At 47.4% G+C, this 26,190-nt stretch overlaps 1 protein-coding gene across 1 annotated transcript in view; it reads right to left on the reverse strand.

The window, feature by feature from the left end:
- Positions 1–23,131, reverse strand: part of pip5kl1 (phosphatidylinositol-4-phosphate 5-kinase-like 1) — a 93,136-nt gene extending 70,005 nt beyond the window's left edge. Inside the window, exon 1 of the mRNA XM_070863350.1 lies at positions 23,056–23,131. Coding sequence (XP_070719451.1) covers positions 23,056–23,067 — 12 coding nt within the window. The 5' untranslated portion in view covers positions 23,068–23,131. The remainder of the gene's footprint in view (positions 1–23,055) is intronic.
- Positions 23,132–26,190: the final 3,059 nt, after the last annotated feature.

Raw genomic sequence — 26,190 nt, forward strand, 5'->3', positions numbered from 1 at the left:
CTCTGGAGCTCCTAATCAGACCCTGGAGCACCTCACTGAGCACTGCCCTCAGAGGGAATTCGCAGGCAGCCTACAAGATATCCACGCTGTTACACCGGAAGCTCTGGCCTGGATATCCAACTTAGATATTGACATTTGATTGACTTTGCTACTACCATACGAAATAAGAAGATTGTGACCTCTACTACATAGGAATGCACAGAATATACAGCACAGAAACAGGCCATTCGGCCCAACCAGTCCATGCCGGTGTTTATGCTCCATTTAAGCCTCTTCCCGTCTTTCCTCAGCTAAATTATCAGCATAACCCTCTATTCCCTTCTCCCTCATATGTTTATCTAGCCTCCCCGTAAATGCATCGATACTATTCGCCTCAACCACTCCCTGTGGTAGCGAGTTTCACATTCTCACCACTCTCTGGGTAAAGAAGTTTCTCCTGAATTCACCAGCGGATTCATTAGTGACTGTCTTGTATTGATGGCCCCTAGTTTTGGTCTCCCCCACAAGTGGAAACATTTTTTCTACATCTAACCCTTTCATTATCTTAAAGAGCTCCATCAGGTCATCTCTCAGCCTTCCTAATATTTTTAAGGCTGTATAGAATTATAGTTATATTGGATTTCTTAGGAGCCACCTTATATCGATGACCTCTAGTTATGCTCTTCCCCACAAGTGGAAACACTCTCTCTATCCACCCTATCAAAACCTTTCATAATTTTAAAGACTTCTATTAGGTCACCCCTCAGCCTTATCTTTTTCAAGAGACAAGAGACCCAGCCTGTTCATCCTTTCCTGATATGTATACCCTCGCATTTCTGGTATCATCCTTGCAAATCATTTTTGCATCCTCTCCAGTGTCTAAAAGCACGTCCTTAAACACCTCTCTGCTCCTACCTCTCTCACCTTGCCTTGGTGTCAGTTCCATTATTCCTTCTATTTATTCCCTCCTCGTACCGGAAGGAGACGTTATAGGAATTGCACACTAAAAGCACTATACAAATGCAGAAATTGAAGTCGGATGCTTCCGACCACAAAAATAATTACGAAAGTACCCGGTGGTCCCGGAGGAACGAACACTTGCGCTCCGAGGCCTCCTCGCGCAGCCCAGCGCGGAAACCCACGTATCCCAGGAGCGTGTGCACAGCCCGGGATCACGTGGGCCTGGCCAACCAATGGAAATGGCGCATCCCCATTCACAGCAATGGTGAGTTCCGTTTGTACGGAGATCGCCGTAACTGTGAATGGGGACACCCCCAAAAACACACAATCATTTTAAATAAATAAGAAAAACACTTTACATATTTAAAATTAATTGAAATTGAATTTAATTAAATGTTTTAGACAAAAACAATTTTGAATTTTTTAAATTATGTTTTAATAGGGGTAAAAATAAACTTACCTGAGTGGACAGGGTTTTTAATATAAAAATTATTGATAACATTTTATTTTTCTATCTTTTAAAATTCTTATGCTGGTAAAAGAAGGCCTTATGCCTGCTCTTACCAGGTGCAAGAGTTTGAAGGACTTTTGCTGGGCAGGAGTTGGGCAAATAGCCCAAATCTCCGTCCGCGAAGGCCCATCTCCTGGGGTGCATTGGCCGGATTTCTCACCCAGAGAGGCCGCAGTTTACGGTCCATACAGTTAGAACATAAGAACATAAGAATTAGGAGCAGGAGTAGGCCATTCGGCCCCTCGAGCCTGCTCCGCCATTCAGTAAGATCATGGCTGATCTTCTACCTCAACTCCACTTTCCTGCACTGTCCCCATCTCCCTTGATTCCCTTAATATTCAAAAATCTATCGATCTCTGTTTTGAATATACTCAGCGACTGAGCCTCCACAGCTCTCTGGGGTAGAGAATTACAAAGATTCACCACCCTCTGAGTGAAGAAGTTTCTCCTCATCTCAGTCCTAAATGGCCGAGCCCTTATTCTGAGACTGTCACCCCTGGTTCCAGACTCCCCAGCCAGGGGAAACATCCTCCCTGCATCTACCCTGTCAAGCCCTGTAAGAATGTTGTATGTTTCAATGAGATCACCTTTCATTCTTCTAAACTCTAGAGAATATAGGTCTAGTCGACTCAATCTCGCCTCATAGGACAATCCCCCATCCCAGGAATCAGTCTGGCGAACCTTTGTTGACCTCCCTCTATGGCAAGTATATCCTTCCTTCGGTAAGGAAGCCAAAACTGTTCACAATACTCCAGGTGCGTTCTCACCAGGGCCCTAGATAATTGACATAAAATGTCATTACTTGTACTCAAATCCATTTGTAATAAAGGCCAACATACCATTTGCTTTCTTAATTGCTTGCTTATTGGAAGAAAAAGCATTAAGAATGTGTAATGTCACTGGGGAGTTTCACGTAGCTAATTTCCTGGAAGAAGCTTCTCCAAAAACATCACTACAATCCTGGAAGATCGGAGACTAAGTTGTTCTGTTACAGACACGGATATGGCTGGGGGTGGGGAGAATGGTTATAGCCATGAATCCATGAATACAGATCAGCCATGGTCTAACTAAATGACAGAACAGGTTCGAGGGGCTGAACGTCCTCCTTCTGTTATTATGTTCCCTCCTTTTAGTGCCAGACTTACCTCGTCAAATTTTCCTAAATTCCCAATCAATCACTGGGTCACTTCCAGTTACTTTCTGAACACAAGCTAAGTACAAATATGAGGGACGATTTGTCCTGTTTATCTCATTCTTGTATAGAAACAGTCACCACAGCATCCTACTGCCTTTCGAAGGGCCCCACTACACTACTCATTGAAACGTCTAAGATTCTTACAGGGCTTGACAGGGTAGATGCAGGGAGGATGTTTCCCCTGGCTGGGGAGTCTAGAACCAGGGGTCACAGTCTCAGAATAAGGGGTCGGCCATTTAGGACTGAGATGAGGAGACATTTCTTCACTCAGAGGGTGGGGAATCTCTGGAATTCTCTGCCCCAGAGGGCTGTGGAGGCTCAGTCTTTGAGTATATTCAAGACAGAGATCGATAGATTTTTGGACTCGAGGGGAATCAAGAGATATGGGGACCAGGATGGTGGAGTTGAGATCTAAGGTTGAATGGTGGAGCAAACTTGAGGGGCCGAATGGCCGACTCCTGCTCCTAATTGTTATGTTCTTATGAGTTTGTACCTGCGTTCCCCTGTCCTGCTGTTGTGGTTTATTCTGAAATATTAGGATTAACCTATTTTATTCCAATTAGGATTTTATAGGCCTATCATTTCAAAACTGAGATTGATAGCCCCGGCCCCTTTTTATTTAATTTTTTCTCTCGGTTTCCCACGGCAGTTGGTAATTATTCTGCCATTCACACCCTATCTAGACTCATCTTTTGTTTCCTAACGTGAGCCATTACCACCTCAATTAGGCCCATCATCCCTTTTGTCTCTCAAATCACTCCTGCCTTCCACCCTATCACAAACCTTCCCTTTTGTTCTTTCCTCCCCTCTCTTCACTGCCCCCTTCCTTAAAAATCTATTAATTTCAAACTTTTCCAGTTCTGACAAAGGGTCATCGACCTGAAACGTTAACTCTGTTTCTCCCTCCACAGATGTTGCCTGACCCGCTGAGATTTCCAGCATTTTCTGTTTTTATATCAGATTCCAGCATCCGCAGTATTTTGCTTCTGTGTTGATAGATTTTTGTTAGGGTATTAAGAGTTACAGATGAGATACAGATCAGCCATGGTCTGATCGAATGGGGGGGAACAGGCTCGAGGGGCTGAATGGCCTCCTCCAGTCCCTATGTCCATTTAGAAGGTCCCTTCTCAATTGTCTCCTTTCAATAAAATGAATCCAAGTTTTCCAACCCTTTCATCTCATAACTTGATCCCTGCCCACTCCCCATAACCCCTTATCCCCTTATCGGTAAAGAAACTGTCTATTTCTGTCTTTCATTTATTCAATGTCCCAGCTTCCACAGCTCTCTGAGGCAGCGAATTCCACAGATTTACAACCCTCTGAGAGAAGCAATTTCTCTTCATCTCAGTTTTAAATGGGCGGCCCCTTATTCTAAGATTATGCCCCCTAGTTCTAGTCTCCCCCATCAGTGGAAACAACCTCTCTGCATCCACCTTGTCAAGCCCCCTCATAATCTTATACGTTTCGATAAGATACCTCTCATTCTTCTGAATTCTAATGTGTAGAGGCCCAAGCGGCTCTGTTTCCTAAGCTTAGGTTCCTGCCCATATGCATCAATGATCTGAGCTGAATGGAGCACGCGAGGAGGAGCCTGCCCAGGCCTCTATGTAGACTGAGCATGAAAGGCTCAGACTCATTCTCTGCTGATCTGCCAACATTCTGAAAATGGATGTCCTTCCACTGTGCAAAATGTGTTATTTGGATAAATTAAATTCTACAGTGAATTCAGTTTTGTATGTCGGGATTGGAATATTGCTGCAGATTTGAGAAGTTCAACGAAGATCTTACACTAACTCCTGTTCCTGTCTCTTGATCCCATTCCTCACCAACCTAAACATTAGTGTATGTGGGGAGAGGGCGTGTGTCTTTGTAATGCACAAACCCCCTCCTAAAGGGACTGCATCATCATCATATGCAGTCCCTCAAAATCGAGGAAGACTTGCTTCCACTCTAAAAGTGAGTTCTCAGGTGACTGAACAGTCCAATATGGGAATTACAGTCTGTGTCACAGGTGGGACAGACAGTGGTTGAAGGAAAGGGTGGGCGGGGAGTCTGGTTTGCCGCACGCTCCTCCCACTGCCTGCGCTTGTTTTCTGCATGCTCTCGGCGACGACACTCGAGGTGCTCAGCGCCCTCCCGGATGCTCTTCCTCCACTTAGGGCGGCCTTTGGCCAGGGACTCCCAGGTGTCGGTGAGGATGTTGCATTTTATCAAGGAGGCTTTGAGGGTGTCCTTGAAACGTTTCCTCTGCCCACCTTTGGCTCACTTGCCGTGTAGGAGTTCCGAGTAGAGCGCTTGATTTGGGAGTCTTGGTGGCAGGCATGTGATAAATGTGGCCCGCCCAGTAGAGCTGGTCGAGTGTGGTCAGTGCTGCGATGCTGGGGATGTTGGCCTGATCGAGGACGCTAACGTTGGTGTGTGTCCCCCCAGGGGATTTTCAGGATCTTGCGGAGACATTGTTGGTGGTATTTCTCCAGCGATTTGAGGTGTCTGCTGTACACGTCTCTGAGCCATACAGGAGGGCGGGTATCACTACAGCCCTGTAGACCATGTAATCTGTAGACCTGTAAAGGGAATGCAGACAACCTGCTGCAGAAATCTGTGAAATGCCATTTTATGCATGACTGTTCCCTGGCATCTGGGTATGTTGCTCTTACACTGACTGCCAAACGGTAAACAACACAAACCCTGTGGGCCAGCACCCAGTTTCCAAGGACACAGTTCTGGTCTCCACATTACCAAAAGGATATAGAGGCACTGGATGAAGGTGCAAAAAAAAGATTCACAAGGGTGACTGGGAGGTTATTGTCATGTATTCAACTGTCATTGTAATCCATGTATAAACTGACCTAAGTTGTACACGTGAGAACACTGACCACTAGGTGGTGAACTTGTGGGAGACACTCCTAACCTGGACTCTCTGGTATAAAAGGGGAATCTCCACCCACCTTCTCCACTTCAGTGCTGGCAAATAAAGGTTGCTGGTCACAGAGTGACCTTCTCTCTAGTATGGGCCTCGTGTGCATTTATACTGTATAGTAGGGACATATTGTTGGCGACGAGAAACTGGGATTTAAACCATGCGAGCATGGCCACTAGCAGCACAGACGAGAGGTACTGTGTTGGTGATGATTGGGATGATTTTATTGAGAGACTACAGCAACGTTTTGTCACTAAGGAATGGCTGGTACAGGATTCGGCCGACAAACGCAGGGCTCATCTCCTGACGGTTTGTGGATCCAGAACGTACTCCCTGATGAAGGACCTTCTAGCGCCAGAGAAGCCGGCGGACAGGACTTTTGAAGAGCTCAGTAAGTTGATCAGGGAACACTTTAAACCGGCGAGCAGCATGCACATGGCGAGACACCGGTTTTACACGCACCGGCGGCGAGAAGGGCAAAGCGTTCCTGACTTCGTGGCAGACCCCCGGCGACTGGCGAGCCTATGTAAGTTCCCAGATGCATGCAGAGCGGAGATGCTGCGAGACTTTTTTATTGAGGGCATCGGGCACGCTGGGGTTTTCAGGAAACTGATTGAGACCAAAGACTTGACCCTGGAAACGGTGGCTTTGATGGCCTAGACATTTATCTCAGGGGAAGAAGAGACCAGAATGATGTTTGACAAAAATCTTGGTTTAAATGCAGCAAATAGACAGGAAGTCAACATCGTTAATGTGACACACAGTTCTCCAGGCAGATAGGGGCATTCAGACATGCCCGAACATGTAGTCGAACCCAAAGGGGGAATTCAACAGAGACAATGGCTAGCTGAACGGCGATTCATGCCATCGCAAGGGACAATGCGGCCAGTAATGGGGCCATCAACACCTGTCAATAGTGCGTTTAAGGACAGTAACAGAGACAGTCAGAGACGATCTTTTGTTTCCAACAACGGCTCATGTTGGAGATGTGGAGGTAAACACACAGCCAGAGCTTGCGGGTATCAGCAATATACCTGCAGAAATTGCAACGTCAGCGGTCACGGCGCGTATGTGCAGGAAGCCTGCAGCCAGGTTGATGTACGAGGAGGACGGGCCCGATGTAAGCCCTACGGGGCCAAATGGACACTGGAGGAAATCACTGGAAGCTGAAGTTCAGCGAGTTCATGTGGAGCACGTATACAGTTCATACACCAGGACGCCACCGATAATGATGAAAGTGCTCCTCAATGGCATCCCAGTATCAATGGAGCTAGACACGGGGGCCAGCCAGTCCCTGATGAGTATCAAACAGTTCGACAAGTTGTGGGTGTCCAAGGCCATGAGGCCAAAATTATTGCCGATTGATGCACAGCTACGGACATATACAAAGGAGATCATTCCGGTGCTAGGCAGCGCCACGGTAGTCGTGACCCACAAAGATTCTCTGGATTGTCCCGGGGGACGGTCCCGCACTGCTGGGGAGGAGTTGGTTTGCTGTCATGAACTGGAAATGGGGCGATGTCAATGCAATTTCTTCTGTGGAGCGAATATCATGCTCACAGGTCCTGGACAAATTTGACTCACTATTCCAACCCGGCATTGGCACTTTCATGGGGGCCAAGGTAGTGATTCACATAAATCCAGACGCCAGGCCAGTACACCACAAGGCCAGAGCGGTGCCGTACGTGATGCGGGAAAAAACAGAAGGTGAATTGGACCGCATGCTGAGGGAAGGCATCATCTCGCCAGTCGAATTCAGTGACTGGGCGAGCCCGATTGTGCCGGTGCTCAAGGCGGATGGGTCGGTCAGGATATGTGGCGATTACAAGGCCACCATCAATCGGGTGTCATTCCAAGACCAGTACCTGCTACCGAGAGCGGAGGACCTCTTTGCGACACTATCCGGTGGCAAACTTTTTTCAAAATTGGACCTGACCTCAGCTTACATGACCCAGGAGCTGGCGAGTGAGTCAAAGAAGCTGACCACCATCACGACACACAAGGGGTTGTTTGAGTACAACGATGTCCGTTCGGGTTTCGCTCGGCCGCCGCGATCTTTCAACGAAACATGGAAAGTCTCAAGTCGATTACAAGGACGGTGGTTTTTCAAGACGACATCCTCATCACGGGTTGCGATACTGAAGAACACCTCCACAACCTGGAGTAGATGCTACGCAGACTGGACCAGGTAGGTCTGTGACTGAAAAAGGTGAAGTGCGTTTTCCTAGCTCCAGAGGTAGAATTCCTGGGGATGAGGGTAGCAGCAGACGGGATCAGACCGACTGCGTCCAAAACGGAAGCAATCCAGAGAGCAGCCAGACCCCGTAACACATAAGAATTAGGAACAGGAGTAGGCTACCTAGCCCCTCGAGCCTGCTTCGCCATTCAACAAGATCATGGCTGATCTGGCCATGGACTCAGCTCCACTTACCCGCCCGCTCCTCATAATCCTTAATTCTCTTATTGGTTAAAAATCTATCTATCTGTGACTTGAATACATTCAATGAGCTAGCCTCAACTGCTTCCTTGGGCAGAGAATTCCACAGATTCACAACCCTCTGGGAGAAGAAATTCCTTCTCAACTCGGTTTTAAATTGGCTCCCCCGTATTTTGAGGCTGTGCCCCCTAGTTCTAGTCTCCCCTACCAGTGGAAACAACCTCTCTGCCTCTATCTTGTCTATCCCTTTCATGATTTTAAATGTTTCTATAAGATCACCCCTCATCCTTCTGAACTCCAACGAGTAAAGACCCAGTCTACTCAATCTATCATCATAAGGTAACCCCCTCATCTCCGGAATCAGCCTAGTGAATCGTCTCTGTACCTCCTCCAAAGCTAGTATATCCTTCCTTAAGTAAGGTGGCCAAAACTGCACGCAGTACTCCAGGTGTGGCCTCACCAATACCCTGTACAGTTGCAGCAGGACTTCCCTGCTTTTGTACTCCATCCCTCTCGCAATGAAGGCCAACATTCCATTCGCCTTCCTGATTACCTGCTGCACCTGCAAACTAACTTTTTGGGATTCATGCACAAGGACCCCCAGGTCCCTCTGCACCGCAGCATGTTGTAATTTCTCCCCATTCAAATAATATTCCCGTTTACTGTTTTTTTTCCCAAGGTGGATGACCTCACATTTTCCGACATTATATTCCATCTGCCAAACCTTAGCCCATTCGCTTAACCTATCTAAATCTCTTTGCAGCCTCTCCGTGTCCTCTACACAACCCGCTTTCCCACTAATCTTTGTGTCATCTGTAAATTTTGTTACACTACACTCTGTCCCCTCTTCCAGGTCATCTATGTATATTGTAAACAGTTGTGGTCCCAGCACCGATCCCTGTGGCACACCACTAACCACTGATTTCCAACCGGAAAAGGACCCATTTATCCCGACTCTCTGCTTTCTGTTTGCCAGCCAATTCTCTATCCATGCTAATACATTTCCTCTGACTCCGCGTACCTTTATCTTCTGCAGTAACCTTTTGTGTGGCACCTTATCGAATGCCTTTTGGAAATCTAAATACACCACATCCATCGGTACACCTCTATCCACCATGCTCGTTATATCCTCAAAGAATTCCAGTAAATTAGTTAAACATGATTTCCCCTTCATGAATCCATGTTGCGTCTGCTTGATTGCACTATTCCTATCTAGATGTCCCGCTATTTCTTCCTTAATGATAGCTTCAAGCATTTTCCCCACTACAGATGTTAAACTAACCGGCATATAGTTACCTGCCTTTTGTCTGCCCCCTTTTTTAAACAGAGGCGTTACATTAGCTGCTTTCCAATCCGCTGGTACCTCCCCAGAGTCCAGAGAATTTTGGTAGATTATAACGAATGCATCTGCCATAACTTCCACCATCTCTTTTAATACCCTGGGATGCATTTCATCAGGACTAGGGGACTTGTCTACCTTGAGTCCCATTAGCCTGTCCAGCACTACCCCCCTAGTGATAGTGATTGTCTCAAGGTCCTCCCTTCCCACATTCCCGTGACCAGCAATTTTTGGCATGGTTTTTGTGTCTTCCACTGTGAAGACCGAAGCAAAATAATTGTTTACGGTCTCAGCCATTTCCACATTTCCCATTATTAAATTCCCCTTCACATCTTCTAAGGGACCAACATTTACTTTAGTCACTCTTTTCCGTTTTATGTATCGGTAAAAGCTTTTACTATCTGTTTTTATGTTTTGCGCAAGTTTACTTTCGTAATCTATCTTTCCTTTCTTTATTGCTTTCTTCGTCATTCTTTGCAGTCGTTTAAAATTTTCCCAATCTTCTCGTTTCCCACTAACCTTGGCCACCTTATACGCATTGGTTTTTAATTTGATACTCTCCTTTATTTCCTTGGTTATCCACGGCTGGTTATCCCTTCTCTTACCGCCCTTCTTTTTCACTGGAATATATTTTTGTTGCGCACTATGAAAGAGCTCCTTAAAAGTCCTCCACTGTTCCTCAATTGTGCCACCGTTTAGTCTGTATTCCCAGTCTACATTAGCCAACTCTGCCCTCATCCCACTGTAGTCCCCTTTGTTTAAGCATAGTATGCTCGTTTGAGACACTACTTCCTCACCCTCAATCTGTATTACAATTTCAACCATACTGTGATCACTCATTCTGAGAGGATCTTTTACTAGGAGATCGTTTATTATTCCTGTCTCATTACCAGAGCTAAGATAGCTTGCTCCCTTGTAGGTTCTGGAACATACTGTTCTAAGAAACAATTCCTCCTCAAGGCTACCCCGTGCGATTTGATTTGCCCAATCGATATGTAGGTTAAAATCCCCCATGATTACTGCCTTTCCTTTTTCACATGCCTCTATTATTCCCTTGATTATTGTCCGTCCCACCGTGAAGTTATTATTTGGGGGCCTATAAACTACGCCCACCAGTGACTTTTTCCCCTTGCTATCTCTAATCCCCACCCACAATGATTCAACATTTTGTTCATTAGAGCCAATATCGTCTCTCACAACTGCCCTGATAGCATCCTTTATTAACAGAGCTATCCCACCTCCTTTCCCTTCTTGTCTATCTTTCCGAATTGTCAGATACCCCTGTATGTTTAATTCCCAGTCTTGGCCATCCTGCAACCACGTTTCTGTAATGGCCACCAAATCATACCCATTTGTAACGATTTGTGCTGTCAACTAATTTACTTTGTTTCGAATGCTGCGTGCGTTTAGGTAAAGTGTTTTAATACTAGTTTTTAAACCATGATTTTTAGTTTTGACCCCTTCTGCAGCCCCTTTATATTCAAACATATTGTCCCTTCCTATCACCTTGTGGTTTACACTTATCCCAGTGCTACTCTGCTCTGTTACCTCCTGCCTTTTGCATCCTTTCTTGCGGTTCTGTTCATCTGAGCTCTCACTCACTCTAACTAGCTCAGATCCCTCTCCTGGGTTCCCATCCCCCTGCCAAGCTAGTTTAAAGCTCTCCCAACCGCACTATCAAAACCACCCGCGAGAACATTGGTCCCGACGGAGCTGCGTTCGTTCCTGGGGCTCCTGAACTATTTTGGTAACTTTCTTCCCAAATTGAGTACGCTGCTAGAGCCGCTACACGTGCTCCTACACAAAGGTCGCGAATGGGTCTGGGGGGACAGCCAGGAAAGGGCTTTTGATTGAACACGCAATTTGTTATGCTCCAACAATCTGTTAACGCTATATGACCCATGTAAGAAACTTGTTTTAACGTGCGATGTGTCGTCCTATGGGGTCGGGTGTGTGTTGCAGCATGTGAATGCCAAGGGTCAGTTACAGCCGGTAGCTTATGCCTCCAGAAGTCTGTCCCAGGCAGAAAGGGGCTACGGGATGGTAGAAAAGGAAGCGCTTGCATGTGTATATGTGGTAAAGAAAATGCACCAGTACCTGTTTGGCAGGAAATTTGAGCTGGAGATAGATCACAAACCCCTAACGTCCCTTTTGGCCAACAACAAGGCCATAAACGCAAATGCGTCGGCCCGCATACAGAGGTGGGCACTCACGTTATCCGCCTATGACTATACAATTCGGCACAGACCGGGCACTGAAAACTGCGCCGATGCACTCAGCAGGCTCCCACTAGCCACCACGAGGGGGCAACCGAGCATGCTGCTGAGATAGTCATGGCTGTTGAAGCTTTCGAAAGCGAAGGTTCACCTGTAACACCCCGTCAGATCAAAGTCTGGACAAATAGAGACCCACTACTGTCTTTAGTCAAGAAATGTGTCCTGAATGGGGACTGGGCAGCCACGTACGGGGCATGCCCTGAGGAATTTAAACCATTTCACAGGCGCAAGGATGAACTCTCGATTCAACCGATTGCCTACTATAGGGAAACCGAGTAGTCATGCCCCAGATGGGCAGAGAGGCATTCATCCGAGAACTCCACAACGAGCACCCGGGTATTGTCATGATGAAGGCAATTGCCAGGGTTGGTGGCCAGGGATAGACGCAGACCTGGAACTTTGTGTTCGCAGGTGCAACACGTGTGCCCAGCTGGGCAATGCGCCCAGGGAAGCCCCCCTTAGCCCCTGGTCCTAGCCCACCAAGCCTTGGTCACGCAGGTCCTTTCATGGGAAATATGTTTTTGGTTGTAGTAGACGCCTACTCCAAATGGATTGAGTGCGACATTCTCAATTCAAGCACATCCTCTGCCACGGTAGAAAGTCTATGGGCAATGTTCGCCGCCCATGGTCGACCAGACATCTTGGTCAGCGACAATGGCCCGTGCTTTACAAGCATTGAATTCCAGGACTTCATGGCAGGAAATGGTATCAAGCATGTCAGAACGGCACCGTTCAAGCCGGCCTCAAAACGGCCATGCAGAACGAGCAGTGCAGATAATCAAACAGGGGATGCTCAGAATCTAAGGGAGCTCCCTACAAAGCCGCTTATCATGCCTCCTGTTGGCCAATACATCACACTCGCTCATAGGGGTTCCACCCGCAGAGCTGCTAATGCTCAAAACCAGGTTATCCCTTATACACCCCACCATGAAATAAATTGTCGAGAGCAGGCGCCAGCCACAATGTGATTACCATGACAGGAATGCGAGAGCGCGATGTATTGATGTCAATGACCCCTGTCTTTGTCCTCAACTATGCTGCAGGGCCCAAATGGCTCGCAGGCACTGTGATTGCCAAAGAGGGGAATAGGATTCTGGTAGTTAAACTTACCAATGGACAAATCTGCTGCAAACACCTGGATCAACAAAAAGGAGGTTCAGCAACCCCATAGAAGAAGCAGAGGAAGAACACGATGTAGAGTTCACTCCACCACAGGTGACCGAACACCGGAACCAAAGGGAGGAGAGCCCAGTCACTGTGGGCAGTCCGGACAGGCCTGAGGCACCGCAAACAGTAGACACTCAGGCCAGCGCCCAACAACCGGAGCTCCAACTCAGGCGCTCTACAAGGGAGCGTAAACCACCAGAGAGACTCAACCTGTGATCCCAATAAGACTTTGTGGGGGAGGTGATGTCATGTATTCAACTGTCATTGTAATCCATGTATAAACTGACTTAAGTTGTACACCGTGAGACCACTGACCACTAGGTGGTGAACTTGTGGGAGACACTCCTAACCTGGACTCCCGTGATATTCTGCGAGGTTTTTTTGTGGATGGAAATGGATTTTTCTACTTCCGAGTTTGTTCCTTCACCAACCTGGCCAGGAAGTGTCGAACTTGAACATCAGTCGAGGCTGAGATTCAATCATGGCCATCAAGCTCTGCCACTCGGGCTCCTAAATTCACCTGCTGATTGAAAACCTCTACTCTTTTCCCCCAAAGACTCATGAACATTGTTCTATTAGTTGTTGTGCTCTGGAATGCACGGCCTGAAAGGGCGGTGGAAACAAAGTCAAGGGGAGAAATTTACGGAGCTACAGGGAAAGAGCAGGGAAGTGGGGACTATTTGGAGAGCTCTTTCAAAGAGCCGGCACAGACACAATGGGCCGAATGGCCTCCTCTGTGCTGCGTGATTCTATGATTGTATTAATTTCTGATACCGAGCACAGTTCCTTCTGGTGCATGCGCGAGTGATCAAGATCGGGGTTTATAGAATGACGTAAATATTGTCTCCCTTTGATGATGGTCCATTAGTTGAAGGGGGTAGAATTCTGTAAATTTGTCAGCATTTCTTGACTTGTTGTGTTAAACAATCGCAATACTGAAGTCCAATGACTCGGCTGCTAGTATACATGAACCTACCTGAAGCAGGTGGAGGTGTGGTGGAGATAGGGGCCAAGTTACTGCGAGCTGCGGGTGGAAGTCACCATCAAGAATACACACATGCTTAGCGCTGGAACATGCCCTGGGAGAGCCTGTTGAATTTGGACAGAACGGGACAATACAAGAAGTCTCTTACTAGAAACCTTTGAGTTTTCTCTGGGAACGATTGTTTTGTATCCAGTGAATTGGGAGGGGGGCGGGAGGGAGGTCCCCTTCTCTTCCCACCCCCTCCAATTTTCACCCCTTTTCTCCTGCACACATTGCTCTTTCTGGGGTACAGGCGCTGATGGACCTCCAATATCTCGCCCAAGTGGCTGTGACTGAGTCTGGACAACGAGCGCCAGCAGGTTATTTGGCCACAGACTGTGACCCAATCCGATCTGGTAGCCACGCACTCTGCACCATCCACCGTCAGGCCCTGGCTAGTGATCAAGAGCCCAATGAAGCCAAGTTTACAACAATAACGTGCACTTCTATAGTGCCTTTAACCTAACACTCTCCCCCTCAGGTGACCGAAGGCTGCGCTGGCGCACTGGAGGCGGTGTTGGACCTCGTCATCGATGTCTGCCCTTGCTGATAGTAGGCTCCCGAGGTGTGGAAAGTGGTCCACGTTGTCCAAGGCTGCGCTGTGGATTTTGATGACTGGGGAGGCAGTGCTGTGTGGCGGGGTCAGGTTGGTGGAGGACCTTTGTCTTATGGATGTTTAGTGTAAGGCCGATGCTTTCGTACCTTGCCTTGGTGAAGATGTTGACAATGGCTTGGAGTTCAGCCTCTGAATGTGCGCAGGTGCAAGCTTTGTCTGCGTACTGTAGTTCGATGACAGAGGATGGGGTGACCTTGGATCTAGCCTGGAGGCGACGAAGGTTGAACAGGTTCCCATTGGTTCTATAGTTTAGTTCCACTCCAGCGGGGAGCTTGTTGAGTGTGAGGTGGAACATTGCAGCGAAGAAGATCGAGAAGAGGGTTGGCGCGATGACACAGCCCTGCTTGACCCCTGTCCGGACGTGGATTGGGTCTGTGGTGGATCCGTTGGTCAGGATGAGAGTGTTTGAAGACCAGGACCTCAAATCTGGCACCAAGCTTATGGTCTACAGGGCAGTAGTGATACCCGCCCTCCTATATGGCTCAGAGACGTGGACTATATACAGTAGACACCGCAAAGCGCTGGAGAAGTACCACCAGCACTGTCTCCGCAAGATCCTGCAAATCACTGGGAAGATGGACACACCAACGTCAGTGTTCTCGATCAGGCCAACATCCCCAGCATCGAAGTACTGACCACACTCGACCAGCTCCGTTGGGCGGGCCACATCGTCCGCATGCCTAACACGAGACTCCCAAAGCAAGTGCTCTACTCGGATCTCCTACACGGCAAGTGAGCCCCAGGTGGGCAGAGGAAATGTTTCAAGGACACCCTCAAAGCCTCCTTAATAAAGTGCAACATCCCCACCGACACCTGGGAGTCCCTGGCCCAAGATCGTCCTAAGTGGAGGAAGAGCATCCGGGAGGGCGCTGAGCACCTCGAGTCTCGTTGTCGAGAGCGTGCAGAAACCAAGCGCAGGCAGCGGGAGGAGCGTGCAGCAAACCTGTCCCACCCACCCCTTCCCTCAACGACTGTCTGTCCCACCTGTGACAGGTTCTGTGGTTCTCTTATTGGACTGTTCAGTCACCTAAGGACTCATTTTTAGAGTGGAAGCAAGTCTTCCTCGATTCCGAGTGACTGCAGACAGCGGAAGGAGCGTGCGGCAAACCAGACTCCCCACCCACCCTTTCCTTCAACCACTGTCTGTCCTATCTGTGACAGAGACTGCAATTCCCGTATTGGACTGTATAGCCATCTGAGAACTCACTTGTAGAGTGGAAGCAAGTCTTACTCAATTCCGAGGGACTGCCTATAATGATGATGATTAACCCAAGACTCCATCCCTCTCCCTAGCATCGGTCTGAGGCTGAACCAAACTGTCCGCAACCTGGGTGTCATATTTGATCCCGAAATGAGCTGCTGACCACATATCCACGGCATAACTACAATCGCTTCTTTCCACCTCCGTAACATCGCCCACCTCTGCACCTACCTCAGCTCATCAGCTGCTGAAGTCCTCATCCATACCTTTGTTACCTCTAGACTTGACTACTCCAATTAACTCCTGGCTAGCCTCCCACATTCTACCCTTCGTAAACTTGAGGTCATCCAAAATTCGATAGCCCGTGACCTATGCTGACAAATTCGCACCAAGTTCCGGCTCACCCATCGCCCCCTGTGCTCGCTGACCTACATTGGCTCCTGGTTAAGCAATGCCTCGATTTCAAAATTCTCATCCTCGTTTTCAAATCCCTCCATGGCTTCGCCCCTCCCTATCTCCTCCAGCCCCCCAACCCCCCCGAGATGTCTGCTCGCCTCTAATTCTGCCCTCTTGAGCATCCCTGATTATAATCGCTCAACTAAGTTAAAGGCGCTATATAAATGCAGTGTGTTGTTGTTGCTGTAAGAAAACATCCCAAAGCGCTCCACAAGAGTGTTATCAAACAGAAATTGACATCGAGAAACGCAAATAGGTATTAGGGCAGGTGACCAAAGCTTGGTCACAGAGATGGGTTTTATCTTAAAGGAGGAGAGACGGAGAGGTATAGGGAGGGAATTCCAGAGTTTGGGGCCTCGGCAGCTGAAGGCACGGCCGCCAATAGCGGAGAGATTAAAATCGGGGATGCTCGCTAGGATAGAATTGGAAGAGTGCAGATATCTCGGGGGGGGCTGGAGGAGATTACAGAGATAGGGAGGGGTGAGGCCATGGAGGGATTTGAAAACAAGGATGATAATTTTAAATTCGAGGCGTTGCCGGACCGGGACCCAATGTAGGTCAGCGAGCACAGGGGGTGATGGGTGAACGGGACATAATAGAGTCATAGAAATTCACAGCGTGGAAGGAGGCCATTTCGGCCCATTGTGTCCGCGCCGGCCGACAAAGAGCTAACCAGCCTAATCCCACCTTCCAGCTCTAGGTCCGTATCTCTGTAGGTTACGGCACTTCAAGTGCACATCCAAATACTTTTTAAATGTAATGAGGATTTCTGCCTCTACCACCCTTTCAGGCAGTGAGTTCCAGACCCCCACCACCCTCTGGGTGAAAAGGTTGCTCTCAAGTATCCTTTAAACCGACTATCAATTACTTTAAATCTATGCCCCTTGGTTGTTGACCCCTCTGTTAAGGGAAATAGGTCCTTCCTATTCACTCTATCTAGGGCCCTCATAATTTTATACACAACACAAGAAATAGGAGCAGGAGTAGGCCATTTGACCCCCTCGAACCTACTCCGCCATTTAATAAGATCATGAGAGTTAACATTCCTGGTCGATGAACCTTCATCAGAACTGGAGCAAAAAGAAGATTCTTAACAAGCACTGAAAGGGGGAGGGGAAGGTCTGTGATAGGTTGGAAGACAGGAGAGATTAGAGAGACATTGCATCCAATTTCCACCCTTCCCTCACCTTCACACGGTCCATCTCCGACTCTTTCCTTCCCTTCCTCGAGTTCTCCGTCTCCATCTCTGGGGATAGGCTATCGACCAGTGTCCACTATAATCCCACTGACTCCCACAGCTACCTGGACTACACGTCCTCCCACCCTGCATCCTGTAAGGACTCCATTCCAGTCTCCCAGTTTCTCCGTCTCCGTCGCATCTGCTCTGACGACGCCACCTTTCACACTAGTGCCTCTGCCATGTCTTCCTTTTTGCTCAACAGAGGATTCCCCTGCACCGTGGTTAATACGGCCCTCGATCGTGTCCGTTCTATTTCCCACACCTCTGCTCTCACCCCTTCCCCTCCCTCTCAGAACCATGACAGGGTTCCCCTTGTCCTCACCTTTCACCCCACCAGCCTCCAGGTTCAACGGATCATCCTCCGCCACTTCCGTCACCTCCAGCGTGATCCCACCACCAATCACATCTTCCACTCTCCTCCCAGCATTCCGAAGGGACCACTCCCTCCGCGATACCCTAGTCCATTCCGCAGTCACCCCCAGCACCCCCTCCCCTTCCCACGGCACCTTCCCGTGCAAGCGCAGGAGATGCAACACCTGCCCTTTTACCCCCTCCCTTCCCACTATCCAGGGCCCCAGATACTCCTTCCAGGTGAAACAGCGATTTACTTGTACTTCTTTCAATTTAGTATACTGTATTCACTGCTCACGGTGGGGTCTCCTCTACACTGGGGAGACCGAGCGTAGATTGGGTGACCGCTTGCAGAACACCTCCGTTCAGTCCGCAAGTGTGACCCCGAGCTTCCGGTCGCCTGTCACTTTAATTCTCCGCTCCCACTCTGACCTCTCCATCCTCGGCCTCCTGCACTGTTCCAATGAAGCTCAACGCAAGCTCGAGGAACAGCACCCCATCTTTCGTTTAGGCACTTTACAGCCTCCTGGACTCAACATCGAGTTCAAAAATTTCAAAGCATAACCGCTGCCAATCTTTGCCTCCCTCCCCACCCAGCACCCCCAGCCCTCCCCCCCATCCCCCCCGCCCAGCACCCCTGTTTCTTTCTTTTTTTCTCCTCGTCTCTAGTGGCAGTTGGTCATTATCCCACCATTGGCACCCTAACTTGATTAATGTTTTTCTAACTCCTGGCATTGCCATTTGAATTTGGGCCATCATCCCTTTTGTCTCTCTAATCTCTCCTGCCTTCCACCCTATCACAAGCCTTCCCTTTTGTTCTCTCTTCCCCTGCCCCTTTCAGTGCTTGTTAAGAATCCGTTCTTTCCGAACATTCTCCAGTTCTGACGAAGGGTCATCGACCCGAAACGTTAACTCTGCTTCCTCTCCACAGATGCTGCCTGACCTGTTGAGATTTCCGCATTTTCTGTTTTTATTCCAGATTCCAGCATCCGCAGTATTTTGCTTTTGTAATATGATCATGGCTGACCTGATCATGGACTCAGCTCCACTTCCCTGCCCACTCCCCATAACCCTTTATTCCCTTATCGCTCAAAAATATGTCTATCTTCGCCTTAAATATATTCAAAGACCCAGACTCCACAGCTCTCTCGGGCAGAGAATTCCACCCTCTGAGAGAAGAAATTCCTCCTCATCTCAGTTTTAAATGGCAGCCCCTTATTCTGAGATTGTGCCCCCTAGTTCTAGTCTCCCCCATGAGTGGAAATACAGGGCTAGAGTTTCCCTAACCTGTTTTTCTGGCGCCCTCACTCGAGGTGCGCCGTTTTTGTCCGCCTCCAAGCGCGCCGAAAAAAGACATCCGTATTCAGGCCACTCCCCAGCCTCTCATCGGTCGTGGCACAGCGTGGCTCATTGGATTGGGGGCGGAGCCAGGTCCCGGCGCTGAAAACAGTGCTGGGTCCTCTGCACATGCACGCGAGACTCTGCGCGCATGTGCAGTAGCTCCTGGCAGGCCATTTCTGCAAACGCGCGTGGGCTGTGTGGGAGGGGCCTGAAGCACGCTGTCCCTAGCTCTGGCTAAATGGCTCCCTCATCAACGGCCAGCAGCGTTCCCCAAGGTAGGACTTGTATTTTTTATTTTTTACTTACTGATTGATTTTGATGCTTTAGGTGCAAGGTTCCTTCTATTTTTTTATTTGTTATTTATTGATTGCTTATTACTTTGGTCTTAGTGCTTTAGGTGCAGGGTTCCTTCTATTTTATTATTTGTTATTTATTGATTGCTTATTACTTTGGTCTTAGTGCTTTAGGTGCAGGGTTCCTTCTATTTTATTTGTTAATTAATTGCTTATTACTTTTTGTGCTTTGTTTGGTGCTTGGTTGTGCTTTAAATGTAGTTACTTGCGCCGATTCCTTAACTCTAGGTAAGGTTTTTCTGTGCGGACAGAAGTGGCAGTATACGCTGCCCTAAGTTAGTTTGGAGCAACTATTTGCTGTCCAAACGTCTAAAACAGGGGTAAGTGGCTGGGAATGCCCCCTTTTGAAAAAAAAAACCTAAAAAAAAACCGAACTAACTCATTTACACTGGCGCAAATTAAATGGCCAGAATTGCAACTAAAAAGATAGTCCAGAAAAATCAAGTTGCTCCAAAAAAAAAAAGGAGCAACTCCTGGGAAAACTTGGGCCCTCCTCTCTGCATCCACCTTGTCGGGCCCCCTCATTATCTTATGTTTCGATAAGATCACCTCTCATTCTTCTGAACTCCAATGAGTATAGACCCAACCTACTCAACCTATCTTCATAAGTCAACTCCCTCATTTCCGGAATCAACCTAGTGAACCTTCTCTGAACAGTCTCCAATGCAAGTATATTCTTTCTTAAATATGGAGACCAAAACTGTACACAGTACTCTAGGTGTGGCCTCACCAATACCCTGTGCAGTTGTAGCAGGACGTCTCTGCTTTTATACTATAGCCCCCTTGCAATAAAGGCCAACATCCTATTTGCCTTCCTGATCACTTGCTGTACCTGCATACTAACTTTTTGTGTTTCATGCACAAGGTCCCTCTGTACTGAAGCACTGCAATTGTTCCCCATTTAAATTATAATTTGCTTTTCTATTATTTCTGCCAAAGTGGATAACCTCACATTTTCCCACATTATACTCCATCTGCCAAATTTTTGCCCACTCACTTAGCCTGTCTATATCCCTTTGCAGACTTTTTGTGTCCTCCTCACAATTTGCTTTCCCACCCATCTTTATGTCATCAGCAAACTTGGTTACATTACACTCAGTCCCTTCATCCAAGTCATTAATATAGATTGTAAATATATGAGGTCCCAGCACCGATCCCTGCGGCACCCCACTAGTTACTGTTTGCCAACCGGAAAATGACCCATTTATCCCGACTCTCTGTTTTCTGTTAGTTAGCCAATCCGCTATCCATGCTAATATATTACCCCCAACCCCGTGAACTTTTATCTTGTGCAGTAAACCTTTATCTTGTGCTTTTATGTGGCACCTTATCGAATGCCTTCTGGAAATCCAAATACACCACATCCACTGGTTTCCCCTTATCTACCCTGTTTGTTACATCCTTGATGAACTCCAGTAAATTTGTCAAACATGATTTCCCTTTCATAAACCCATGCTGACTCTGCTTGATTGAATTATGCTTTTCCAAATGTCCTGCCACTGTTTCCTTAATAATGGACTCCAGCATTTTACCCAACGACCGATGTTAGGCTAACTGGTCTTTAGTTTACTGCTTTCTGTCTGCCTCCTTTTTTAAATAGGGGCGATACATTTGCGGTTTTCCAATCCACTGGGACCTCCCCAGAACCCAAGGAATTTTGGTAGATTACAACCAATGCATCCATTATCTCTGCAGCCACTACTTTGAGGATCCTAGGATGCACGCCATCAGGTCCAGAGGACTTGTCTGCTTTTAATCCCATTATTTTACCGAGTACTACTTCTTTAGTGATTTATTAAATTCCTCCCTCCCTATAGCCCCTCGATTATCCCTTATTGGGATGTTTTTAGTGTCTTCTACCATGAAGACTGATACAAAATATTTGTTCAAAGTCTCTGCCATTTCCCTGTTCCCCATTATTAATTCCCCAGTCTCATCCTCTAGGGGACTAATGTTTACTTTAGCCACTCTTTTTCTTTTTATGTACCTATAGAAATTTTTACTATCTGTTTTTATATTTCGTGCTAGTTTACTTTCATAATCTCAATACCTCAATAAGTTCTCCCCTCAGCCTCCTCTGTTCCAAAGAAAGCAAACACAGCCTATCCAATCTTCCCTCATAGCCACAATTCTCCAGTGCAGGCAACATCCTCGTAAATCTCCTCTGTACCCTCTCTAGTGCAATCACATCTTTCCTGTAATGCGGTGACCAAAACTGCACGCAGTACTCTAGTGTTTTATACAGTTCAAGCATAACCTCCCTGTTCTTGTATTCTATGCCTTGGCTAATAAAGGCAAGTATTCCGTATGCCTTTTTAAACCACCTTATCTATATGCCCTGCTACCTTCAGGAATCTGTGGACATGCACTCCAAGGTCCTTTTGTTCCTCTACTAGTATTTGTTGTTTATTCCCTTGCCTTTTTGGCCCTCCCCAAATGCATTATCTCACATTTCTCTGGATTGAATTCAATTTGCCTCTGCTCTGCCCACCTGACCAGTCCATTGATATCTTCCAGCAGTCTACAGCTTTCTTCTTCATTATCAACCACAAGGCCAATTTTTGTATCGTCTGCCAACTTCTTAATCATAACCCCAACATTCAAGTCTAAAATCATTGATATATACCGCAAAAAGCAAGTGACCCAGTGAGCTCTGCGGAACCCCGCTGGAAACAGCCGTCCAGTCACAAAAACACCCATCAACCATTATGGTGTGAATTAGGACATGGGAGCTAGAGTTTTGGATGAGCTCAATTCTTCCAGCTCAAATACTGCTCCCGCTGAACACAGCTATCTCGGCGCACACAGGTGATTGAATCCGAGACCGCCCTGGTCTATATAGTTCAGTAACACTTATCCACTCAGCCTCTGACAGGAATAGATTGCAAAAAGAACCGCATAGCTCAACTGTTTAAATTATTATTTAAAAAATAACCCCTTCCTCCTCCTTACAGTAACCTAGGGAATTCAGGAGAAACTTCTTTGCCCAGAGAGTGGCGAGAATGTGGAACTCGCCACCACAAGGAATGGTTGTGTCCATTAGCGTAGATGCCTTTAAGGGGAGGCTGGATAAACACATGAGGGAGAAAGGAATAGAAGGCTATGCTGATGGGGTGAGATTAAGTAGGGGGTGAGAGGAGGCTGGTGTGGAACAGTTGGGCCGAATGGCCTGTTTCTGTGCTGTTATATTCTATGTAATTATACTAACATCCTGCTTTAAATTCTGCACAAATTAACATTTCAGAACCTATGGGGGGTCATCAAAGTTTGTGCCAGCACAGACATCTTTTCATCGATAACATCAACTGCACCTCCCGGTGTCTTGCATTTCCCTGACACTGATAGCGCCCGGATTGATAGTTGCTGCATGAAAGGCATTTTGCAGGCTGAATTGGGCACCGCAGCTTTCCAAACGGGAATTATTTGGACCGCCCGCAAATAAAAATCTGTCATAAATAAGAAAAACATTTGCAAAGCAAGATTGAGAAAAAAATGTACAAAAAAATCCAAATCAATCAATTTGCTGGAATCTCCAGATTTCTGAGGCTCTTCAATGAAACTGGTAAGTAGCAAATCCAATTCATTCTGATTAAGCACTTAAAAATAAAGTCAAAACGCAAGCAAATCACAGCAATAATCCCTTCAAGGCATGCCAAGATATTGGACAGATTTCATCAGATCTTACTCACCTCCTCAGCCATAATGTAAGGATGTTGTCAGCACTGTGACTTCCCTCTGATCTGATCGGTTATTTTTTTGCTGGGGATGGGGGGGGGGGGGGGGGGTGTTCCCTGGGGCTAGGTCCAGCTGATAACCACTCCCTTCCGTCCTGGCATCTCCCTTTGCTGGCGAGTCCCCTCCTGGGGTCTGGTCCAGTTCAGACCCTCAAGTGTCCCACACACACACCACAGACCTGAGTGATCATTCCAGGGCCTCCGCTGCACGGTGCAAACTTACAAAGCCCAGAAAATCCATCACTGCCAAAGTCTGCTGCATCGAGAGCTTGTGGGCTGAACCTTTATTTAACTGGAAGCAGGGGGGGGGGAGAGGAGGTGACCAGATTTCAGACTGCTGGATGCAAATGTCTATGCACTCCTCTGAATAACCCCTTTAAAGTAAAACCTTTTCTCAATTGCAAAAACTTTATTCTGACAATATACTACTTGTTTTTTTTAAAAAAAACAATTACTTGTGCCACTTTCCAACAATGGGATGGTTGTAGGGCAGTGTTTTCAGACTGTACCAGAATATTTTTAAAAAACAGCTCCAGTCAGCAGGACTAATATTGACAGCATTGCAGCTGACTCCAGAGCTCTCGATCCACCCCATAATCACACACTAGGTGATAAACAAATCACGTTGCCAGGTAACTTCAAACTCCGACTCCGTTCAGTGCATGCAGCTGCCTTCCAACAAAAACAGCCGGCCAGAAAAATACCCTTACAGCAAAACAATGCACGCCAGAGTGACAGGTGTGCCTTACTGCCGCGTTTGGAAATCCTCTCTGCAAGTTTCTTGTTCCGCTCTGCAGTTGCGACCGTGTGAGACAAGGGGGCCAAAATGCACCTCTCGGAAACAGGCTCAATAGAAAGACGCAAGGAACTTGCATTTATATAGCGCTTTTCACCACCTCAGGACGCCCTTTTATAGAATCATACAGTGACACAGCACATCGTCATCATAGGCAGTCACTCGGAATCGAGGAAGACTTGCTTCCACTCTAAAAATGAGTCCTTAGGTGACTGAACAGTCCAATAAGAGAAGCACAGAACCTGTCACAGGTGGGACAGACAGTCGTTGAGGGAAGGGGTGGGTGGGACTGGTTTGCCGCACGCTCCTCCCGCTGCCTGCGCTTGGATTCTGCATGCTCTCGACGATGAGACTCGAGGTGCTCAGCGCCCTCCCGGATGCACTTCCTCCACTTAGGGCGGTCTTTGGCCAGGGACTCCCAGGTGTTGGTGGGGATGTTGCATTTTATCAAGGGGGCTTTGAGGGTGTCCTTAAAACGTTACCTCTGCCCACCTTTAGTTTGCCGTGAAGGAGTTCCGAGTAGAGTGCTTGCTTTGGGAGTCTTGTGTCAGGCATGCGAACAATGTGGCCTGCCCAACGGAGCTGATCAAGTGCACAGCACAACATTTGGATGTGCACTTGAAGTGCCATAACCTACAGGGCTACGGACCAAAAGCTGGAAAGTGGGATTAGGCTAGATAGCTGTTTGTCGGCCGGTGCGGACACGATGGGCCGAAATGACCTCCTTCCGTGCTGTAAATTTCTATGATTCTATGAAAAGGCTAATGGGATGCTGGCCTTTATATCTAGAGGACTAGAGTACAAGGGGGCAGGAGTTATGCTGCAGTTGTACAAAACCCTGGTTAGACCACACCTGGAGTACTGTGAGTAGTTCTGTGCACCACGCTGTAGGAAGGATATATTGGCCTTGGAGGGGTGCATCTTAGATTGACCAGAATGATATCTGGACTCCAACGGTTAAGTTACGAGGAGAGATTACACAAACTGTATTCCTTCGAATTTAGAAGGCTAAGGGGTGATCTGATTGAAGTTTTCAGGATATTAAGGAGAACAGATAGGGTAGATAGGTTGGGGCATCTAGGACTAGGGGGCATAGTCTAAAAATTAGAGCCAGACCTTTCAAGGAGTGAAATTGGGAGACACTTTTACACACAAGGCGCGGTAGAAGTTTGGAAATGGCAATTGATGCTGGGTCAATTGTTAATTTTCAATCAGAGATTGATAGCTTATTGTTAGCCAAAGGTATTAAGGGATATGGGCCAAAGGTCATGATCTCATTGAATGGTGGGACAGGCTCGAGGGGCTGAATGGCCTCCTCCTGTTCCTGTGTTAACAGAAGGAGGACATTCAGCCCATCATGCCAGGATTACTCCCCCCTGCCTGTTCCCCAGAGCACTGCAAATTTTTCCCTTCCAAGTATTTATCCAATTTCCCTTTTGAAAGTTACAACTGAAACTGCTTCCACCACCCTTTCAGGCAGCGCAATCAGATCACAACAACTCGCTGCGTAACAAAAATCTTCATCCCCCCTCTGGTTCTTTTACCAATTACCTTAAATCTGTGTCCTCTGGTCACTGACCCCCCCCTGCGAATGGAAACAGTTTTATCCCGATTTACTCTATCAAAACCCCTCATGATTTTGAACACTTCTATTAAATCTCCCCTCAACCTTCTCGGCTCTCAGGAGAACTATCACAACTTCTCCAGTATCTCCACATAACTGAAGTTCATCTACTGGGGTCAGTTCTGATGAAAGGTCATTACCTGAAATGTTAACTCTGTTTCTCTCTCCACAGATGCTGCCTGACCTGCTGAGTATTTCCAGCATTTTCAATTTTTATTTCAGATTTCCAGCATCCGCAGTATTTTGCTTTTGTTGACGTACTTTTTGAAGTGTAGTCGCTGCTGTAATGTAGGAAAAATGGCGGCCAATTTGCACATAACACGGTTCCACAAACAGCAATGGCCAGATAATCTGCTTTTAGTGATGTTGATTGAGGGATAAATATTGGCCTGGACACCGGAGAAAACTCCCCTGCTGTTCTTTGAAATACTGCCGCGGGATCTTTTACGTCCACTTGTGGGAGCAGACAGGGCCTCAGTTTAATGTCTCATCCGAAAGACGGCATCTCTGACAGTGCAGCACTCCCTCAGCACTGTACTTGGAGTATCAGCCTAGATTTATGTGCTGAAATCCCTGGAGTGGGACTTGAACCCACAACCTTTTAACTCAGGCAAGAGTGCTACCCATTGAACCACTGGCTAACACGCCCTAGTAGAGCAAAATATTGATG

Source organism: Pristiophorus japonicus, chromosome 20, assembly GCF_044704955.1.
Source record: "Pristiophorus japonicus isolate sPriJap1 chromosome 20, sPriJap1.hap1, whole genome shotgun sequence".
NCBI classification, from domain to species: Eukaryota; Metazoa; Chordata; class Chondrichthyes; family Pristiophoridae; genus Pristiophorus; species Pristiophorus japonicus.